This window comes from Tamandua tetradactyla, chromosome 6 (assembly GCF_023851605.1).
Source record: "Tamandua tetradactyla isolate mTamTet1 chromosome 6, mTamTet1.pri, whole genome shotgun sequence".
Taxonomy (NCBI): Eukaryota; Metazoa; Chordata; class Mammalia; order Pilosa; family Myrmecophagidae; genus Tamandua; species Tamandua tetradactyla.
Genome location: NC_135332.1, coordinates 25,000,494 through 25,021,493, shown reverse-complemented (window position 1 = coordinate 25,021,493; position 21,000 = coordinate 25,000,494). Strand labels below are relative to the sequence as shown.

At 44.3% G+C, this 21,000-nt stretch overlaps 1 protein-coding gene and 1 pseudogene across 4 annotated transcripts in view; both read right to left on the bottom strand.

Annotated features, from left to right (window-relative positions):
* Positions 1-208: 208 nt before the first annotated feature.
* The window catches only part of STAT5B (signal transducer and activator of transcription 5B), a 95,819-nt gene continuing 75,027 nt past the window's right edge, over positions 209-21,000 (bottom strand). For all 4 annotated transcript variants that reach the window (XM_077164359.1, XM_077164357.1, XM_077164358.1 and 1 more), the window contains 14 exons: positions 18,470-18,600; positions 18,058-18,209; positions 17,403-17,558; positions 16,809-16,988; positions 16,353-16,440; positions 16,149-16,271; positions 15,493-15,585; positions 11,393-11,599; positions 10,132-10,226; positions 9,898-10,028; positions 8,968-9,138; positions 3,780-3,831; positions 3,464-3,571; positions 209-2,930 (listed from right to left, as the gene is read on the bottom strand). In XM_077164359.1, the coding sequence (XP_077020474.1) occupies positions 2,804-2,930; positions 3,464-3,571; positions 3,780-3,831; positions 8,968-9,138; positions 9,898-10,028; positions 10,132-10,226; positions 11,393-11,599; positions 15,493-15,585; positions 16,149-16,271; positions 16,353-16,440; positions 16,809-16,988; positions 17,403-17,558; positions 18,058-18,209; positions 18,470-18,600 (1,814 nt within the window). In that variant the 3' untranslated portion in view covers positions 209-2,803. The remainder of the gene's footprint in view (positions 2,931-3,463; positions 3,572-3,779; positions 3,832-8,967; positions 9,139-9,897; positions 10,029-10,131; positions 10,227-11,392; positions 11,600-15,492; positions 15,586-16,148; positions 16,272-16,352; positions 16,441-16,808; positions 16,989-17,402; positions 17,559-18,057; positions 18,210-18,469; positions 18,601-21,000) is intronic.
* Positions 3,846-5,825, bottom strand: LOC143685615 (KATNB1-like protein 1 pseudogene; annotated as a pseudogene).

Below are 21,000 nucleotides of genomic sequence, written 5' to 3'. Positions count from 1 at the left end.
GAACACCACTGATTTTTGCATGTTGAACTTGTGCCCCCTCCCTCGATTTACCTCCAAGGCTGAAAACATACCCTGTCAACTCTCAGCCTGTCCTTGGAAGTGTCAACTCCCTCGTTCCCCTTCTTAGGGTCAAGCTTATGACTTCAAACTGCTTCATAACAAAGCCGCCACCCCCACCTGATGGGAAACATAAAAACAAGACTTAGGATTGTTCCTTAGAGGAAGCCTTTATTGTAACATAAAATACACATGTGATTGCCCCAAATTGTACACAATACTTTTTGGTGACTATATACTAATCTGTTTCAGCACTAAAATAGGTATCTGAAATAATTTCACAAAGTTTTACAAAGAAAAATTATAAAAAGTATACTTTCATTTTAAGTTATATTCACCTTTAGGCCACACTCCACCCCCCACAAACCCCTGCACATACCACACACTGAGTTGAAACATTTTTATGACTTGTGTGTGTGTGTCTGGGAGAGGGTGAGAGGCTGAGGTGGTCAAAACTTGCCATTGCTGCTTCTTGTGGTCGCAGGAACAGGGAGAAGAAAGAAAATGTAATGCAGATAGCAAGTACACCTTTCAGTCAAAAATCTTTCCCATCCGTAGGCGCGGCCTCAGGAAAATTGAGGATAACTCAGCAGCTGTACAAGCAATGGAGCCCCACATTCGGGGAAGCCACACTCTTCTATCCCTTCCCCACCTCCCATGCCAACTGTAAACACTAGCACGAGCCCAGGGTGCCCAGCACTGCCCAGGGGGCTGGTCCTCCTTGCGCCGGGGCTGGGTCCTCTCAAATCTGAACATGTGTCCATCTTCCCCCTTGCTCCCCCCACCCCCCCACAGGGTGGCTGAAGCAAAGAGGGCCACCCTTCTGGGGCAGCTGTCACGGAAGCCTCTGTGGGCAGGGGGCGTGAAGGGCGCTTTAGGTCCTGGAGCAGGCAGGCTTTCCTTGTCACTCTTTCCCAACACTCCCATCCTTGAGGCTGGACTCCTAATCCTGTCTTGAGGGGTGGGGAAGAGGCTCAGCAGCATCCTACAACAACGCTGGCATCCATGGAGGGGTCTGCCTGCCCCTCAGAGGCAGAGAGATTCTACTGCCTGGCATAGAAAAATAAATCAGTGTATGAAACCAAGCCAAGGCAAACAGCAGCTTTGAAAAAGTTATCTTCCAATAAATAATGTACTACAGAGGAATATTTTCCTTTAACATCAAAACACTGATAAATTCAGAAGTTATTCTTGTAAAAAAAAATATCTGTTTATTTACTCACATGTATAAAAATAAGGTTTTTAGGGCCATGCTCTCCCGGGTGTGGGCATGCGCTTCTTTGGGGGAGGACAGGGCTAGCTCCGAGGCCTCGCCCGCCAGCCGGGCCTGCTTGCCCCTCCCCCACCGCCTGCCACAGCCCTGCCACAGCCCGGCCCTCTCTACTGGTGGAGAGCTACAGGAGAAACTGTGGAACTCGATTACGCTGAGTCTTTTTTGTTTTGTTGTGTTTTGGCAGTTTTACCAAACTTCCTAGAAAACCTGCAAACTCCATTTCCCAAAACACCAGTACCCAGCACCCAGCACCTGGTGGGCAGTACCCACCGCTGAGCTAGCCGACCCTAGGATCAGACCACTCATGGCGTGCGAGCAGTGAAGGGAAATGAAGTGACCTGTGTATGAATGGCACAGGACCTGACCCAGAAAGAGGGTTCTGATGTCAAAATAGGGTGGGACGGGGGAAACGATAAAGACCTAATTGAGAAACAAAAACACCATTCAATATTTGCAAAACTCCATTATCAACAAGTCTGAAGAAAGCCACAGACGCGACCTCTGCAGGCTCAGAGGAAGGATGGGTGGGCAGAACAGCAGCGCCCCTAGGCAGCAAGGCAAGATTCTCAGCACCTGGCAGGCAAGATTCCTGCCAGAGGAATGGCACTGGGCATTCCTCTCTGGCCAAAACACAAAGGACATCAAAACTGTTGAGCTCTCAAGTAGGTAACCCTCGCTTCTTTCCTCTGATTTAGCAAACGTGTCTGCACATGTGTACACATACAGGAAGTGAGTGGCAATTCCACCAATAGAGAGAGAGATGGAGAGGAGGAAGGGAAAGGAGAAGGGATAGAAAGACAAAGAGGGAACATTAGGATGGGTTGTGTCATTTATAAAGCCACCACCCATCAGAAAACCTGTGAATTTCGTTGCCCCAGAAATTTCCACATGTTAACCCTTTTCTTATCCTTACCCAGGAAAATTGGGGTAGGGAGAGGGGGAGGGAGGGATGGAGGACTGGCTTTCTTTGTCAAAAGGCAGGTATCTACATTTCAGAGGAATAGCAGACATTCACAGTTATACAGCGATTGCTTGGCAGCCATGGCATCAAAGACTCGGCAGGGAGGAGGTGCTTTTTCCCCCTTGTCCTTCTCTTACTCCAACAACCACATTTCAAAGTTCAGCCATGCTCAAGACTCATGGCCAAGCTCCAGGCTTCGTGGAACTGATTGCCATTTTGCACAAGGTAAAAACAGCCACAGCCTCTGTATGTGGCCCCAGTGCTGCAGCTAAACTCTGAACAACAAGGGGAGAAACACCACAACGTGCAAGCTCACACCCACACACGCACACACACCCACAGTCACACTTCCTTCACTGGTGTCCCCATGCACAGAAACACTAAGGTCACGACTAGTATTAACACTTCACATTATGAGTATTGTTTCCAAAGAGAAGCGATTCATGGAATTAAAACATCCACAAGAGATTCCTCTGGCGAGGATGAAGAAGCTGAAGATGGAGAGACTGGGGTCACGACTGCGCGTGGGGGATCCACTGACTCTCCATTGGCCGGCCTAGGAGTTCCTCCACATGCCGCGCCACGTCCATCGTGTCATCCAGATCGAAATCCCCATCTGTGTCGAGGACGGAGTCAGGGCTTGGGAGGGAAATAGAGGGAGGGAAGGGAGAAGGTAGTCAGAGTCCAGAGAAAAATTATGAACTGCAGAGATGATCCCCAAATCCCACACCACACCAGGTATAGGGACCAAAGACTGTCTGTGCCCTCAGCTTGGGTTTTGAGGGAAAAGAACTAATTCTTATCTCAATCCTGGCAAGCAGAGAGTCCTCTGCTAGCTAGTTGCCCAGAGAGACTCAGACTAAACTACTCTGCTCAAGCACTAGCTGTCCAGGCACATCTAATTCCCACCTGGTCCTAAAACAGAGAAAGAAATTTCTCCTTTTAGGAAGAGGGGGACAGATGGCATTTGTCTATTACTCTGCTCCAACTACCAGTATCTTCTGGCTGAATCTCTCCCCCCAGCCTGGGCACACACAAGAGCCCAGGCCCGGGCTGGGTGGTCTCAGACCTAGAGGAGCTCTGCACTCCTTTGACCACCAGCCATCTGGGGGTCCAGCCCGAGGCCAAGTCCCCAGTCCCTCCCCTGCAGACCCCAAGAGAACACCACCTACTTCTGTGGGTACATGTTATAATGGGCCTGGGGGCACACGGCTGGGGATGGGGCCTGGTCCATGTAGGCTGCACTACCCCCTGCAGAGTCTGCAGATGCATTCACAAACCTGCGGAGAGAGCAGAACAGAGCTCAGCTGGGGAGGGACTGAGTCGGGGAGGGGGCTTCAAGGGTCATCTTTATGCCCACCCTAGAGCTGAGCCAGGTTTCCAGGGCAGCACGGGGCATGTGAATGGGAGGGCAGCAGTGTGGGGTGAGGGGAGCCAGGGGGGAGGGAAGAGGTTGCAGGAGACCCTGCCCTGGGCCCCGACACTTACTCAGGGACCACTTGCTTGATCTGTGGCTTCACATATCCGTCAACTGCTTTAGCTGCCAAGGGGAGAAACAGTGGTGAGAACTGAAGTTCTCAAGTGAAATAAAAAATGCAACCTCCCCTAAGAATCACATCTGTTCTTAGGACAGGACACAACCACCTCATTTTATTTTAGGATATGCTATACCTCTTAATTTTTCTCAAAAATTTTCATCAATATGAAAACTGCAGGTTAAGATACCTTCCAAGTTAGCTAGACCAACTCTGTGGACATTTCTAGTTAAGCATCCAAACAAATTTGTATTCACCTTTTTTTCCCTTAAACCTAGGCATAACACATGAATGATAATTCTGGCAACAACAAAAAAGTCAGAGATACTATAAATATTTTCAAGTTTTAATAATAGTGTGGAATAGGTTTCAAATAACATTTCACATGAATGCCAATTCCTGGTTTAATTCTATGAGGTTATTATGCCAGAATCATGGGTTGGTTTTAATTTTTTAATAGCTCTTGGTATCAAAACACACACTGGCTGATTGTAATTAAGGCATTTTGCATTCACAGTATTCAGTATGGACAAAAAAATTTTAATATTGATTATTTGCTATGATGCTTAGACTTTCAAAGTCTTTTCAAGATAAGAAAACAGCAAAATATATATACGTGTAAAACACAATCTTAAAAAAATTAATGATGAATAGGACTGTCTTAGTTTTTTTTTTTTTTTTTTTGCATGGGCAGGCACCGGGAATCGAACCCGGGTCTCCAGCATGGCAGGCAAGAACTCTTCCTGCTGAGCCGTGGCCCACCCCATCTTAGTTTTTCACATTGTATAATTATATTCTGATGCAATATGCAGGACTGCATTAAGATCCAGTAATTCTTAACAATGTTAAGAAAAAAACCATAAAAAGTGCAGCAAAAGTGAACAATCTTCCCTGTGAACTTTCAAGTCACTGAAGTTGAAGCTGCTCCTTTTAGATATTTCCCACTTCAATGTGAAAAAGATTGTTAGGGTTTATTAATGGTTTCACTGTATGGCTTTTTAAAAATAATAAAATGGTTTTGATGTTTTCCACAAGTTTAGATTTCTTAGACAAGACATTTTTCTGAAAATCAAAAAGTCCAGGGATATTTTGAATAATCAAGCATTCTTTAGTAGAAAAAAACCTCTCAATTCAATTGTAATAAACAAGCATCTACATGCACCCTTAGCGGTATGACTGGCAGGTCTTGGAGCCAAAGTAAGATGTTGTTCCTAATTCCACAGCATACTTAATCTGTTTTAAAATATGAATATTTCATTCATAATTTCCACTTTGTATGATAGTTCTGACTACTACCTTTTTATGGCTGCTTGAAGTTAGTTTAAACCAACTATTATCTATTCTTCAAATCTGCTTTTAAGTCACATCTTTACTAGCCTAGGCAACAAGTCTACACAGCAGCCAAGTGAAATGCATTGTCTTCCTTCCGAAAGGTGACTGGTGACCCAGAAAGGTGACCCACCCCAACTCTAAGATCCTTGCTCGCCTATTAGGCTACAAGTTCACTTATACGTACTCCTCTTTCTCCAGAAAGTTACAGCTACACTCAATCTCAAATTCCTGCTGCACAAGACTTGTTCCCAAGAAACCTCAGGAAAAAATCCCACTGTATCTTGGGTCAGGGCTTTCTGTCTGTGCAGAACCAGAATCACTGGAGTTAACCAAACACAACTATCATGGTGTAACTGTTCAGGCAGGCAGCCTGCACAAAGAGGCTCATTTTCGTTTTTGTCATGTCACAGCCCCGTGTCTAGGGGACTGTTTTATTTTCCTATAACAAGGATCTGGAAAAGGATGACAAACTTTCTTTCTACAACAGCTCACCTTACCATTTATCTGGGCTTACCCAATTGTCCTATTTATGTAAGCAGCCAATTATTATAGAGATTTCTTAACCTCCATGTTCTTATTAGTGGAGTTAGAGATTCTTTTATCTAGGAAGATCAGAGGAATGATAACAAAGGTTCTGGTTTTTAGCAGTGTGGGTTTCAAATGTCATAACCTCTTTTTTTGTTTATTTTTGCTTGTTTCTTTGTTTTTTGCATGGGCAGGCACTGGGAATTGAACCTGGGTCTCTGGCATGGCGGGCGAGAACTCTGCCTGCTGAGCCACCATGGCCCACCCCATAACCTCTTAAATACTGGTACCCCATGGTATGGCAGGGCTTAGCCAGCCCTGGTACTGACGGGCTGCAGCTGGCAGTCTAGCACGTCCCTCAGCTCCCGGGCCAGGTCCCACTCAGGGCCATTCACATGTGGCCACACATGCTGCCCACTGGGACGGCTCCATACTGACTTTATAAAAAGACTAATTATGGAAACCCAGTTAAACAGGTAGTAAGAATGTGATAGGCTGAAGTCAGCATATGAAGTCTTGTTTCCTGCGTATGTGAATCTGGGAATCAGTATAACCTTAATATATTGGACAATTAAGATTAAAGTATGATTAACAGGATGAACAGTTTGTCAGCTAAACAGCTTAAGACAGTGAAATGCTACATGGTTTACCAACTGCTTGTCATCTAACCTCTTCTTGTAGGACTTCAAAGGCCAGGAGCTACCTTTTCCTAACAGTGCAGGTTTTCTACGCTTCACAGTCGACAGAGACTTTTATAGAGCAATGTAAAGATAAAAACCAAACAAACGCTATAAGAAAAGAGGTTTAAAAATATAGGTTAGTTGTGTTAACAAAAAGAAGTCATGATAGGAATAATCTAAATTATCACATCAACCTAAAAATAGTTTGGCTTACTTCCCTCCCTAGAAATGTAGCTGTTACTTTAGGATGGAAGGCATAATACAAAGGACAGACTCTATAAAGGAAAAAAGGTTGATAGAATGGGCTAGATAGAAAGTACCAATCTTTGCACTCTAGTAAAATAAAACTTAAATGTTAAAAGAACAATGACACACTGAGAAAAATATCTGCTTACATAATAGCTAATATACTTACTATATAGAAAACACATATCAATAAGAAAAAAAGAGACTCCAAAAGAAAATGAGCAAGGAACATAAACATGCACTTCACAGAAGAAATACAAACAACCAATAATGTGGTGGTTAAAAAACATAAGCTCTGAAAAAAAAAAAAACATAGGCTCTGGAGTCAGACCACTGGAGGTCAAATCCTGGCTTGGCCACTTCCTAGCTGCGGGACCTTTGGCAAGTTACTTTACTTACTTATTTATTTATCTGTGCCTCAGTTTCCTCATCTGCTGTTTTGAGGAATAAATGACATTATTATATGTAAAGTGCTCAGAAAAGTACCTGGGACATAGTAAGCACTCAACAAATGGTAGTTGCTATTATTATTATTATTATCATATGAAAAGATGCTTGACATTACTTAGAATTTTAAAAAATGAGAATAAGAACAATAAGATATCATTTTTATGTCAATCAGATGGCAAACAGGAAACCAAAGAATAGAATCTATATTTGGAGAAAGAATAGAGAAGCAAACACTTAGACATCTGGTGGGGGGATGAAAACGGATTCAGCTTTTTGGAGGGTAACTGGAAAGATAATGTTAAAATGCTTAAAAAGTACATACACTTTAGCCCAAATTCTACTTGTAGGAATTTATCCTAACGTGCTGGCTGAACAAATGCAAGAAGATGCATGTACCAGGTTATCTCAACATTAATCATAACAAAAAAATTGTGAATACCTTAAAAAACCAACATGTTCAATAACCAACACAGAATACATCATGGAATCACCATACAGTGAATTCTAAATGAATGAATTCCCAAATGATGTTGTCATGTTGTATATACTGACCCGGAACTTGGCCTGTGATATATTTTTAAGTGGAAAAAAACAAAACAATACATGTCACAAAAGATTATGTCTAGTGTGAGCCAAACCAGACTCCTCCCTTGGACTCCAAGACCTGACAAGCTCCTGTCCCTCCTACTGCTGAGACTCCTTCCACTTTGTTCCCTACCCAACCTGCACCAGCCTCCAGGATCCTTGTGAGGTTTTCCGAGTACACTACGCTCACCTCCATCCCAGGGTTTCTCTCTGCCTGGAATGGTTTCTCTTTAGGTCTTTGTGTGGTTAGCGTCCTTCCTTGGTTCAGGTCTATTCAAACATTACCTACACGGGGAAGCCCTCCCTGACTACTCCAGCTAAATGCTCCCCCCGCCTCCCCTCCTCATTTGTCACTTCTCTATCCCTTGGCCTTGCTTTATTTTTCTTCAAACCATCCACTACTAAGTAAATATATTTATTTCCTTACTTTTTTACTGTCTTCCTTCCTCCCCTAGATTGTAACCCCACTACAGGAAGTATTCAATAAGCACCTGCTGACTGAATGAAGAATGTCTATATATAGACTGGAAGGACAGCCACTAAATTGTCTGCTGTGATTAATCTCTAGAAGAGAGGGTATTGTGTGATGTCTGTTTTCCTTTTTATACTTTTCTGAAATTGTTACAGCACACAATACTCAGGAAACAGAAAAACCATCTCTGTTTTGAAAATCAAAATTTTACCTTCTTAATTTTGTTTTGTCCAAACTTGTATTAAAAGCAATTTGTTTATTTGTATCTCCATATTCTCCTGAAATCAGGAAAATATTTAGTAACATAGGTCACTACTATAGCAATGCACATATTTGTAAGAACTTCCTACTTGATGTTTTGAGAACATTCAGTTTTGACAGCTGAGCAAATGGTATCTAAGTTTGTGTTTAATGCTTAGAATTTAAGAACTTTGCTATCTAAATTTGTACATTTTTTTCTTGTTGCCTTAATTTTAAATTAGTTTATGAAACTTACTGTGCAAACACAGGCTTTACAATGATTATATGGATACTTTATTTAAAGATGCCTATGGTTAAGCTAACTAAGATACCCACGTTTGGTGGTTCTAAGCGTATTGTTTGCTTTCTTAAATGACAAAAAAGTAAAAATTTTAAAAAAAGCAATATGTTCCCTTCAGTTTAATATTTAGGGTTAGGGGCAGATGTGCTTTCTATAATACTGAAGAAGACAGCCTGGGATTGACAGGACTTACAGATGCCTTGGATAATTCTCAAAAACTAATAACTGAAGTTTTCATGCAAGAGAGACACATGCAAACTAAACAAACAAAAATCATAACAAAGTCACATCAGAATGAGAACACCGTTACCAGCAGCAGGCTCGCAGGGAACGGGCGTGTAGTATTTGGAGTAGACTTCATCTTTTGGCCGATCAGGAAATACGTAGATCAGGTAGTTCAAGTCCCCGAGGCGGTCGGCCAGGGACCGGATGGAGAAGTCTCTGGTGGTAAAAGGCATCAGATTCCAAAACATTCTTTCCTCTAGACCAACAAACAGAAAAATCACATTCTAAACATGATTTCTAAAAGGAAATCTTAAAACCCAAATATACCACAAATTAAAGCCCTCCATTAAAATTCTCCAATAAAAATCTTCATGGAAATAACCACAGGCTGTAGATAAGGCAGTTTTAAGAAGTCACAGGTAGATAACTGATAACGCATATACCACTGCCCCAGAAAGGTGGTTTCAAGCTCTTCTCCAGAAGAAACAGTTCTCATTGACCACAATAACAGAGTCCCCGTACTTGAGTATCTAAGAGAGAGGGGAAGCATAGCTGGAGGAAGCATGAGAGCAATGAAGAACTACTAAAATCTTCACCTCACCTCAAACAAGCAAGCCAGCTATCAGGCTGAGCTACTTTTACCTCATGGCAAGGGTCAGAGGAAAAACTAACATTCCTGGTTGGAAAAGATCCATGGCAAAACCCTTATGTTAATTAGGACAAAGGAAAAATTAAAATAGCATGACATTACTACTTGAATGACTACAAATCATCAGTAATTTTTCACTGAAATGATAAACAAGAACAATAAGGCAAACCTTTCCAAAGGGAAGTTGCTGAGACTTCGCATAAGCTGCTGTATTATAAGTAGCCATGTCCTGGTTACACATTTGTGTTTCCATAATCAGTACTGGCACCAAGAAATCATAAGTATTCAATAAATTGTTTAAGTAATTTAATAACAACAGCAGCTAAGTAGAGCCAAGACACATCTTAGAAGGCAAGAGGTACTCACGAGAATCAAACTTCCAAGCAATGGTGATGCCACCAATTTCAGAGTCACTGAATCTCAGCAGGAAGGTCCCATCGGGCTTGTTAATGAGCAGGTCATGGGCCTGTTGCTTGTTCACGAAACCTAGGATGGCCCTGCACCGCACAGGCCAAGGGAGCAGAAGCAGAGTATGATATTTTAATGTCAGAAAGAAGCGCTTCTTACTGTATTGCTGACCTAAGAAATGACGATTCTCACCCATCATTCCAGTGAGGCTTGAGGTGCTTTTTTAACACTTCCATCACACCGTCAAACCACTGCCAGAAAGTGTAATTCCGTCCCGGTAAATTCTCCTGGTTGAATATACAATGAACACAAGTGAGCAAGAACAACTTGGTATATTAATCTGCATGTACTTTAATTGGAAAAAATTGAATGGAAAACATTTACACTGTCAGAAGCATACAGATATATATGCCTACCTGTGTTTTACCAAATAGTCCTACAACCAAAGAACCAAATAGAGAGGAAAAGGCAGAAGAAGGGGGAAAAAAAACAGAGCAATTACCAACACCCAGTGAGCCTTACTACAAACCCCTTCACCCGGAGCAGGGCTGACTAGTCTCTCATCCCTGGCAATGTACGGTCTGTGAGCAGCAGCACTAGCATCATTTAGGAGCTTGTGAGAGATGAAGAATTTCAGGCCCCATCTTCCACCTGCTGAATCAGGGCCTGCATTTCAAGAAGATGCCCATGCGATGTAAACCTGAACTGAATTAGATCACACTGTGAGGCCAAAGGTAGCTCTCCATCACACAGCTTGTTACCAATGACTCTCAGCAAAATGCAGTGACCTATTCCTATCAAAAGGCAGAAGCTTCACTGCAATGGCAAAGGCAGACCATTCAGAAATCTCACTTTCTATCAAACCTCCCCTGGCTGCCAGCAATCCTGTTGGCCAACTTTTAAATACAAAACTATTTAAAAGAGTTAAGCCTTCAGGAACAATCAGCTATCTGAACTAAGGGCATTTAAAACATTCCTGGGGAGGGAGGACAGTAAGTTAACAACAGTCCACTTTAAAGTCAAAGATTTGAGATGTGACATGTGAACTACCAGTTGCTAAAGGAAAAGATCCCTCGGCCAGCATCTCCTCTAGTGGGCAGAGGGTCCTATGGAAACCTGACTTTGCATCACCTATTCAGGGAATGTGAGAGTTAACAGGTCAGAATGAGGGAATTCCAACCACCACAAAAGCTTCACTTCTCAAGAGTTACCTTAACTGACATTTGCTTTGCTCTGTTTCCTTTATAAAGGAAGAAAATGCACTAATTGTACCCAAAACCTAGCTCATGTAAAAATGCAAAGATGCAATTTTCCATCTAAGACTCGAGTAACTGTCAGTAGTCTATCTACCCAGAAGCTTCCCACTACTTTCATCACAGTTTATTAGAATGAAAAACAAGGCCTCAGGGCACGGACTGATCTAAGCAGGCAGCCGTCATGCCGGGCGCCTCACCCTGTTGAACTGAGACCAGGACACGGACATGCTGCTGTAGTCCTCGAGGTGACCGCTGCTGCTGTTGAACAGCTTCTGCGCCAGGAACACAAGGTTCTCCTTGGTCAGGCCGCGGCTGCTCTGCACTTCTGCCTTGAACTTCATGTTGAGCGCCTCACACAGCTGCGGCCACAGCACCTTGTCAGGCACCGCGAACGGCACCCTGCCCTGCGGGGGAGAAGCCAGACTCCTATGAGAAAACACTTGCATGAATTATTCCCTCAACCTGCAAAAGAACAAGTTTATGGCTGAAAATCGTTACAAGCACTTGTCTTGCAAAGCCTGAGGATAAACTGAAATTCAGAAGGTTCTATCTGAGCTTCTTTACACACGGCTTAGAAGGTGACCTCCACGCTAGCTATGCTGTTTTGTTAACGACCCGCACAAACCAACAGCCGGCTCCTAAGTTCTGGTATCCATGAATATAAAACAGAACCAAGGTTTGCCTTTTATATTGTGACCTCATTGGGAATTTAGAAATCTAAAGACTGGTTCACTATGCACAGAGAGAGCAAGTGTGAGTGTGTGTGTACACATGTGTGTGCACAATGTAATACCTGCCTTTGACACATGCCAAGATGTCTAGCTCAAAGAGAAAGGATTTAGTATGAACGAGTGGAATCTGCAAGGTGGATGACTTTCTAGTTAAGAAATAGGTTAGAACATGAATTTTTATTAAAGTGCTTTTCATTCCATTCAGCCATAGTACATCATTTTAATTATTATATTTTTCAACAATTTTTATTGTGAAATATAATATATATACAAAGAAAAGAAAGAAAAAGCAAAACTTTTTAAAGTACACTTCAACAAGTAATTACAGAACAGATTTCAGAGTTTGTTATGGGTTATCAACCCATTATTTCAGATTTTTCCTTCTAGCTGCTCCAAAATACTGGAGGCTAAAAGAAATATCAAGGTAATGATTCAGCAGTCATACTCATTTGTTAAATCCTATTTTCCCAGTTATAACTCCCCTTACTCCTTTGACTTTTCTACCAATCTATAGGAATCTTTGGGGTATACCCATTCTGACTTTTTCATGTTGAGAAGGAGTGTTGACAATAAAGGATAGGGGATGTAATTAGTTGATAATCTTGGAAATGCTGGTTCCTCTGGGTTTCAGGATTTATCTGGTCTAGGAACCCTCTGGAAGTTATAGTTTCCAGGAAAGATAACTTCGTGCATGAAACTTTTAGACAGTCTCAGTTAGAGCCCTAAGTGCTCTTAAGAGGTAACTGGGGTGAGGTTGTTTGAAGTTTGGTAAGCCATGGCAATTATCAATATCTAGCTGAAGCTTGCATGAGAGTAGCCTCCAGAATAGCCTTCCAACTCTATTTGATCTCTCTTAGCCATTGATGCCTTATTTTATTACACTTCTTTCCCCCTTTTTGGTCAGGAAGGCATTTTCGATTCCACAGTGCCAGGGCCAGACTCATCCCTAGGAGTCATATTCCACATTGTCAGGGAGACTTTCACCCCTTAATGTCATGTCCCAAGTAAGGCTATAATATATACATACATATATATATATATATACATATGTATATGGTGATTAGGTGATTCCTTCACATAATAGAAAATTCAAAAAGTACAGAAGGGTATACAGTGAAGTCATTTTCCCATCTCTGTCCCCAAGCGACCCACTTTCTCTCCTCATAAGCAAATAATCTACATTTCTTATATACACTTCAAAAGCATCCTCCACATGCCAACCAATACATATAATTTCTCCCTTTTTAATATAAATGGTAGCATAAAGCCCACAAGTTCTGCTTCTCACTTTTTCCACTTAATATTATATCTAGGAGACCTCATATTAGTACACAAAGAAATGTCACTTCCTCTGTTATGGCTGCTAAATATACTAGTGTATATCAAACAGTAATATATTTAATCAGATCCTATAAATAGGCATTTATACAACAGCTTCTAACCTCTGGCTGTTATAAACAATGCTGCAATGTACCAACCATCCCTAGACTAGATTCCCAGTAAATTTATTTACTTTAAAATAGCATCAGATTTACACTAGCAACATAGCAGAAAATATTGAAAATGCTTATTTCCTTAGACAAGTACTTTAGCAATAACATGTTGTAGGATATGCCAAGGTATACAGAGAGTGAGATGTCTAGATAGGAAGGGGAGGGAAGGAAAGGAAATAAGATGTGGCAATCCTTCCAGGAGGCTTATCAGGACAAGATGTTGGCAGACTTTGAAAGAAGTCTCACATTGAAGGTGTGCAGCAGAAGTGTGGCGGAATCTCTAATAAATTTCTCATTTGCAGTAAAAATACCGTTCTCTAAAGAAGAACATTGGAACGCTGAGTGATAGCCATTAGAAAAGGACACACTTTTATGTTCCATATTATGCTCAGGGTGAAATAACAATGACCCTTTTATTATATGTTTAGGAACTATTCTCTACTGGAAATACAGTACATAGTGTTTTGCCTAATGAAATGCTTTGAAAGTGTTCATAAGCAACACACTAGTGATGTTCACATGGTATTTGGGTGCATAAATTCACAAAATTATATTTGTTTCTTTAGACAAAACATCTCATGGTTCTTCAAGAGAGACCTGGAACGAATCAGAATCTAAAATTGGGGAAGAATTTTGAAAGTTATCCCCATTTATTGTAAGGAAGGTGACACAAAGCAACTTCTCGGCTAAAGCAACCTCCAGAGAGCATGGATTAGAAAGAAACTGAGAGTTTCAAAACCCATCCATGGTTTTACCCCTCTCTATATTATTCCAAATAATAACTATATGACAAGCATTTTGTAGGTCATTAATTTAGTCTTTCCCCAAACCCTATTGCCTATCATTATTCTTAGACGCTGTGGAAACAAGTTCAGAGAAGTTAAATTTCCCATGGCCCTATAGTGAGAAAATGGCAGAGATTGGATTCAAATCTTGGACTGACTGTAAAGCTCATGTTCTTCTGAATTTTTCTTTGCTTTTCTTTTTGGGGGATGGGGTGGGGAATAATACATGAAAGAGATTCATAATGCCAACATCAAGATCTTGAGTTCTAGTGAACAAAAAAGTATTTGCAAAGTCCCCTTGGGGGAATGGTGAGAAAGGGGGAAAATTCAACTTCCCCAAGTGGAGAATTCTTGATACCTTCACAAGCAGTGGGGACAACCAAAGCAATAGGCTGAGCCCCCAATCTTGGGGTTTGTTCATGTGAAACTTAACCCCGCAAAGGATAGGTTAAGCCTACTTAAAATTAGGCCTAAGAGTTACCCCCAAAAGAACCTCTTTTGTTGCTCAGATGTGGCCTCTCACTCTCAGCCAACATGGCAAGCAAACTCAGTGCCCTCCCCCTGTCTACATGGAACATGACTCTCAGGGGTGTGGACCTTCCTGGCAACGTGGGACAGACATCCTAGAATGAGCTGGGACTCAGCATCAAGGAATTGAGAAAATCTTCTTGACCAAAAGGGGTAAGAGAGAAATGAGACAAAATAAAGTGTCAGTGGCTGAGAGATTCTGAAAAGAGTCAAGAGGTTATCCTGGAGGGTAGTCTTATGCATTAAATAGGTATCACCTGTTTAGTGAAGCCTACTGGAAAGGCTGGTAGGAACTGCCTGAAAATGTAGAGCTGTGTTCCAATAGCCATGTTTCTTGAAGATGACTGCATAATGATAAAGCTTTCGCAATGTGACTGTGTGACTGTGAAAACCTTGTGTCTGATGCTCCTTTGATCTACCTTATCGACAGACGAGTAAAACATATGGATTAAAAATAAACAAACAATAGGGAGAACAAATATTAAAATAAATTTAGTAGATTGAAATGCTGGTGATCAATGAAAGGGAGGGATAAGGAGTATGGTGTGTGTGAATTTTTTTCTGTGTTCTTATTGCTTTTTCTGAATTGATGCAAATGTTCTAAGAAATGATCGTGATGATACATATACAACTATGTGATGATATTGTGTTACTGCTTATATATGTAGAATGGAATGATCATATGGTAAGAATGTTTGTGTTTGTTGTTATGTTTAATAAATAAACAAATAAATAAAAAAGGCTTGCGCTCTGCACTCACGGGCTCTGCAAAAGCGTTGTCCCAGAGGACGGTGGCTGTGGCGTTGTTGTCTTGGCTGCCGTGAACAATCACCACCACGGGGAGCGACAGGGTCTGCAAAGACACGCAACGAGGGCTGAGCGCCCGCGAGCCTCACAGCCCGCCTGTCTCTCGTTGTTTCCCAACACTTCCATTCCCTCCAAGTTTCAGTCAAGTTTATCCGCGAACGGAGCATCGGAATGGCTCCAAGAATCATATGCCTTTTCAACCTCGGCAATTTTAGACGTTTTTAACGTAACGTTGCTTAGACAATTCTGAAGGATTGGGGTAAGTTTCCTGAGGAGAACAAGAGAGAGAAGAGAAGAATCTGGAGACAGTTTTGGGAAAAAAATAACAAATAACAAATGTCTAAAATTGACTGGAACTGCTACTCAAACAAATTCATCTTCAGTGAGGTTTCTCATAATTCCTTTTTTGACCTGTTACCCCCAGCTATTTCAGCTCATTACTATTTATTTGTGTTCATGTCATAAGAAAATTGAGGAGGTGCAGTTCTAAGGAGGAGGTCTCCCCATTTTCTGTTCATAAATAGTCAAAAAGAATGCACTATGTGGGAAAAAGGCTCCTCTGATATAAGGCACATGCCTCGCACACGCACTATTGCAGGAAGACTTTACCTTGACCTGAAACACTAGCTCATTCCCACCAACACTGAACTGTGATTCAAACAAAATTGTAAATTTTTCTTCTGTCACAGACTCTGCTCCACGACGGTCAGATCTCTTGATTCGTTTCAGAGACTGCAAAAGAGAGAGAAAAAAAAGATGACAAAGCCCGCAAGCAATCAGAGAAAGGGTGCTCTCCTCCCTCGCTGCCCTCACCATGTTCCTGAAGTGGGCACTGAGGGTGCCTGTGGCTTGGTGGTACTCCATCACGCAGCAGTTGTTCAAGATCTCACCACTGCAGTCGCTGCAGAGAGAAACGCTAGCTACAAATCCACACCATAACCAGAATGAGTGGAGTCAGGTAATATTTTTGGGGTAGTATGTTTTAGGGCAAAAAAGGACAGTAAGAAACTTAGATCATCCAGAGAAAATGTTAGCTGCATAAAATTTCCAAAAATTTTTCTTGGATGTATTATTACTATATGAAACAAAATCACTATATCTTCAAAGAGAAACCCTATCTATCTTTCTCTGACGGAAGAGGGACAGGCACTAACAGCGTCTGGCATGACAGCTGAGCTCCACACGGTTTCCTAGCAGGCAGGGTTACTTTCTTCCTATTGCAACCTATCCAGGAGGGTTGCGGAGAGCAGGAAGAAGCGGCACCCTTACTTGCGGGTGCTCTCGTTCTTGAGCAGGGACTTGGCCTGCTGCTCGCTGATGATCGTGGCCTTCACCTGGGGCGGGTTCATGTGCACGTTCAGCTTCCCGCCCACCAGCAGGCGCACAGTGGCCGCAAACTTGGTCTGTGTCTTCAGGACCTGGGGGGGCTGCTTCTCGATGATGAAAGTGCTGCAGGGAACACAGGCGACACCCTGGCTCAGGGCAAGGCTCCGGGTCCCTGCGCCTGGGAGTCCGCCTGGCACAGGGGCTCAGGGGAGGAGGCAGAGCACGTGGGGCGGCCTCTGTGCCCAGGGAGGCCTCTGGGATCGGGAGGGCAGGGGTGGGGGCTGAAACGAATGCCTCAGCAGCTGGCAGGTGCTGCAGGGGTCAAGGCAGCCCATGGAACGTCCACAACAGACACTGGGCAAGGGCAGTGCTGGGCAGCCACAGCAACCAGAGACAGAAGGACAGCGGGCCGAGGCAGAGAGAGGCCAGGGGTCACGGGTGAGCCCCTTCTCTGGGAAAGCACCGGCCGCCTCCCGCATGCCAACCACCTCGGGGGCTGACCCTGCCCTCTGGGCATGGCCAGGAGGCAGCAATCACCTGGTCACCAGGGCTGAGATGATGTCTGTGATGGTGGCGTTGACCTCAGCCAGCATCTCCTCCACTGGGCCAGGGATGGGCAGCTGCTGGCACAGGTGCTCAGCCCTGCGGATCTGCTGCCGGTTCTGCCAGATGACCTCGGCCAACTTCTCACACCTGCACAGGAGCCCCAAGGCCGACGGGAAGGACAAAGGCTTCACACACACACCCGCCCCCAACTAACCGGAGGCTGAGGCTCCCAGCTTGGGGAGACCCTCAAGACACAGGCTCTCCCTGGCCCAGCAAGGTCTCGCTCAGGAAGGCTTTGCACATTAACCGCCAAACGTGTCCCCTGGTGCAGAGCAGAGCTGCCCGACCTCACAGGGGTGCAGAGAAATGCAGAGGTGGAGGGATGCGGATTTGAGCCCAAACAGCTCAAGGGTCACCCTGCCCACTCCCAGCCTTGCCCACACCCAAGGCAGTGCCATCCTTCCCGGGACAGCGGCACAGGTAGAGGGGGTAGAGCCTGTCCCAAGACCCAGAACCGCTCGGGAAGTAACAGCTGCTACAACCCTGAGGGAGCCTGCAGCCCTTGCACACGCAGGAGGCGCCAGCCCCCGGAGCCCCTGCCTCCCCCACCTCCCTCCTCCCTGTGGGCTTCCCCCAGACCCGTTACCAGGACTGCAGCACGTCCAGGCTGCCCTCGGGGGGCCCTCCATTCCCTGCCAGTTGCTGCCGCCGCTTCCACTGAATCAATTCGTCATCCAGAATGATGGTCTGCTGCTTCCGCAGCAGCTGCAGGGTCTTCTGGTGCTTCTCGGCCAGCTCCTGAAGGGAGGTGGGCAGAGCGGGCCCTTCTGGGCTCCAGAGAACAACGTGCAGGGGCCCCCCTAGCCATGGAGGGGCACGGGGATGGGCCCCATCCACAAGCCTTTCGCCTCCCGACATGCTCGGCCTCACAGGCCCCCACAGGGAGGAGGGGCTGACCTTTCGCCCTCTTCCTGGCTCCACCCGAGGCCTCCGGTCCCCCAGGGAGCTCGGGATGTGGACCGCCACACCCGGGAGGACAGGCATGGGGACCCACTCACCACGCGGTACTGCTGCAGCGTCTGGGCCTCGCGCTGCAGCCAGGCCTCCAGGGACACCTGCTTCTGCCGCAGGGCCGTCTCCCGGCTCAGACGCTCCTGAGGGCTCAGCTGGGCCAGCTGGGCAAACTGAGCTGGAGGAGGGGACAGGACAGCCATAGCATGTCCCCCCAGCTACCAGTAGGAAGCCCCGGACCCACACTCACCTGTTCTGGAAGTGAGACCCCCGAGGGAACAGTAATCCCACCATGCCCAGGGTGGGACTCTACAGGCCAAGGGGGCCCGGGGTGAACTGGCTCCTCAGAAGGCAGCCTCGGGGCTCCCACCACTGCCTCCTAACTCTGAGTCTCCCCTCTGGGGGCTGAGTGTGGGACGGACCGAGGAGGACCCGACGATGTGGGTCTCTGGGTCCATGGGCCTCCCTCCCGCCCACCCGCCCAGCTGCCGGCCCAGCCTGCCCCACCTGGGCCTGCCTTGGAGACAGAACGCCTGGCTTGGAAGTGAGCCCTGGCCAGGACCAGCTGGGCCAACGTGGGCAAATCACTTGACTTTCTTTTGCTCAGCTTCCCCATCTGTAAGACGGGAGAATAATGGCACCTGTCTCGCTAACACTTTTTTCTAAATAATTAGTTAAAAAGCAAAGAGTCTGTGTCTTTCTTTCTCATCAAGAAGCAACGAGGTGGAAAATGCTCCCTGCCCCTCTCACATGGCACATCCTCCTTGGGAAGGCGCCTCCCCCCAGACGGGGCCCCAGCTCCTGAGCATAGCGGTTCCTCCTCAGGGAAGAGGGGGCTTCCCGAGGTGCTGGAAGGGGCTTCACAAGTTTGTCCAGGTTGGCTCACAGTGCTCAGCCCAGCACACCAGAGAGAGAAATAGGGACAGAGGGAGAGAGGGAGAGAGGGAGGGAGGGAGACATGAGGCAACTGCTCTGCTCTGGTTTGCTGGAGGAGCTGAACCTTTTCTTGCACAAATGGATCAATAATCTGTGCTGCTGCTAAGCTTGATAAATGAGACTGACCTGACTTCGCATCATGGGTACAAACCTAAACCAGAATTCCAGTCCAGCCTATTCACAGGAAACAGAAAACTCTGTACAGGATCATAAATATTATTGATCAGACAAAGAGCTTAGTAGAAATAATGGCATGAAATTTCCAGTTCCCATTCTAGGAAGGGGCCGGACTGGAATGAAAATAGATGGAAGACATGCTACAATCATCTCAGTCACATTTACTCAACGCGTAATATGACTCAGGTAATGTGTGAGGCCTTGGGGTGCAGAGATAAGACATGGGCCCATCTCAAGAAATGCATAGTGCAGTGCAGGAGACATGAGTAACACCAGAATGGCTGTAAGCCGGAGCCCGCACACATGGTATAGAGGAGCACGTGGTGTGCGTGTGCCTGTGGTCTGTGTGGGCTGGTTGGCTGAGTAAAGTCTTCTTGGAGACCTGGAGCTCAGCCGGCCAGCAGGGAGAGCAAACTATTAGAGCTCAAAAAGTCAGATTCCTACAAGGTCAAGAGGGAGCACTCATGGGTCTTCACAGTCTCTAGACAGACTGTGAAGACCTCTGTACTCCGAGGACCCAGCAGGATTTATCCCCGGCACTGGGAGGATTTTTTCTCTAAGGGCTAACTGAGGTGCATGAGTGATGAATAATGGCAGAGACCAACATTCAAGTTGGTCACCACAAACATAGTATTTGGCCCTTATACTGTCCTTACTTAGATTTTTTTTTAACATATAATTATATATCTCCTATTTCATTATTTCAGTAAAGTAGCCTAGGGATTAAGAGAAATTTCTCGACCAAAAGGGGGAAGAGTAAAATGAGATTAAGTGTCAATGGCTGAGAGATTCCAAACAGAGTCGAGAGGTTACCCTGGAGGTTATTCTTATGCATTAAATAGATATCACCTTGTTGTTCAAGATGTAGTGGAGAGGCTGGAGGGAACTGCCTGAAAATGTAGAGCTGTGTTCCAGTAGCCATGTTTCTTGATGATGATTGAACAATGATATAGCTTTCACAATGAGACTCTGTGAATGTGAAAACCTTATGTCTGATGCTCCTTTTAGCTACTATATCAACAGAAGAGTAGAACATATGGAATAAAAATAAATAATAGGGGGAACAAATGTTAAAAAATAAATTCAGTTTGAAATAGTGGTAAATGAAAGTGAGGGGTAAGGGGTATGGTATGTATATCTTTTTTTTCTCTATTATCATTTTATTTCTTTTTCTGTTGTCTTTTTATTTCTTTTTCTAAATCTATGCAAATGTACTAAGAAATGATGAATATGCAACTCTGTGATGATATTAAGAATTACTGATTGTATATGTAGAATGGAATGATATCTAAATGTTTTGTTTGTTAATTTTTTTAATTAATAAAAAAAGTTTAAAAAAATTAAATTAAAATAAAAAATAAAAAAGTAGCCTTTATAAAATACCTACTATATATAAAATATTGTAATTGATACTGTTTTAACTTAGACTGTGAGCGCCTTCCCTGAGGAAGAAATGCCTTTCCCA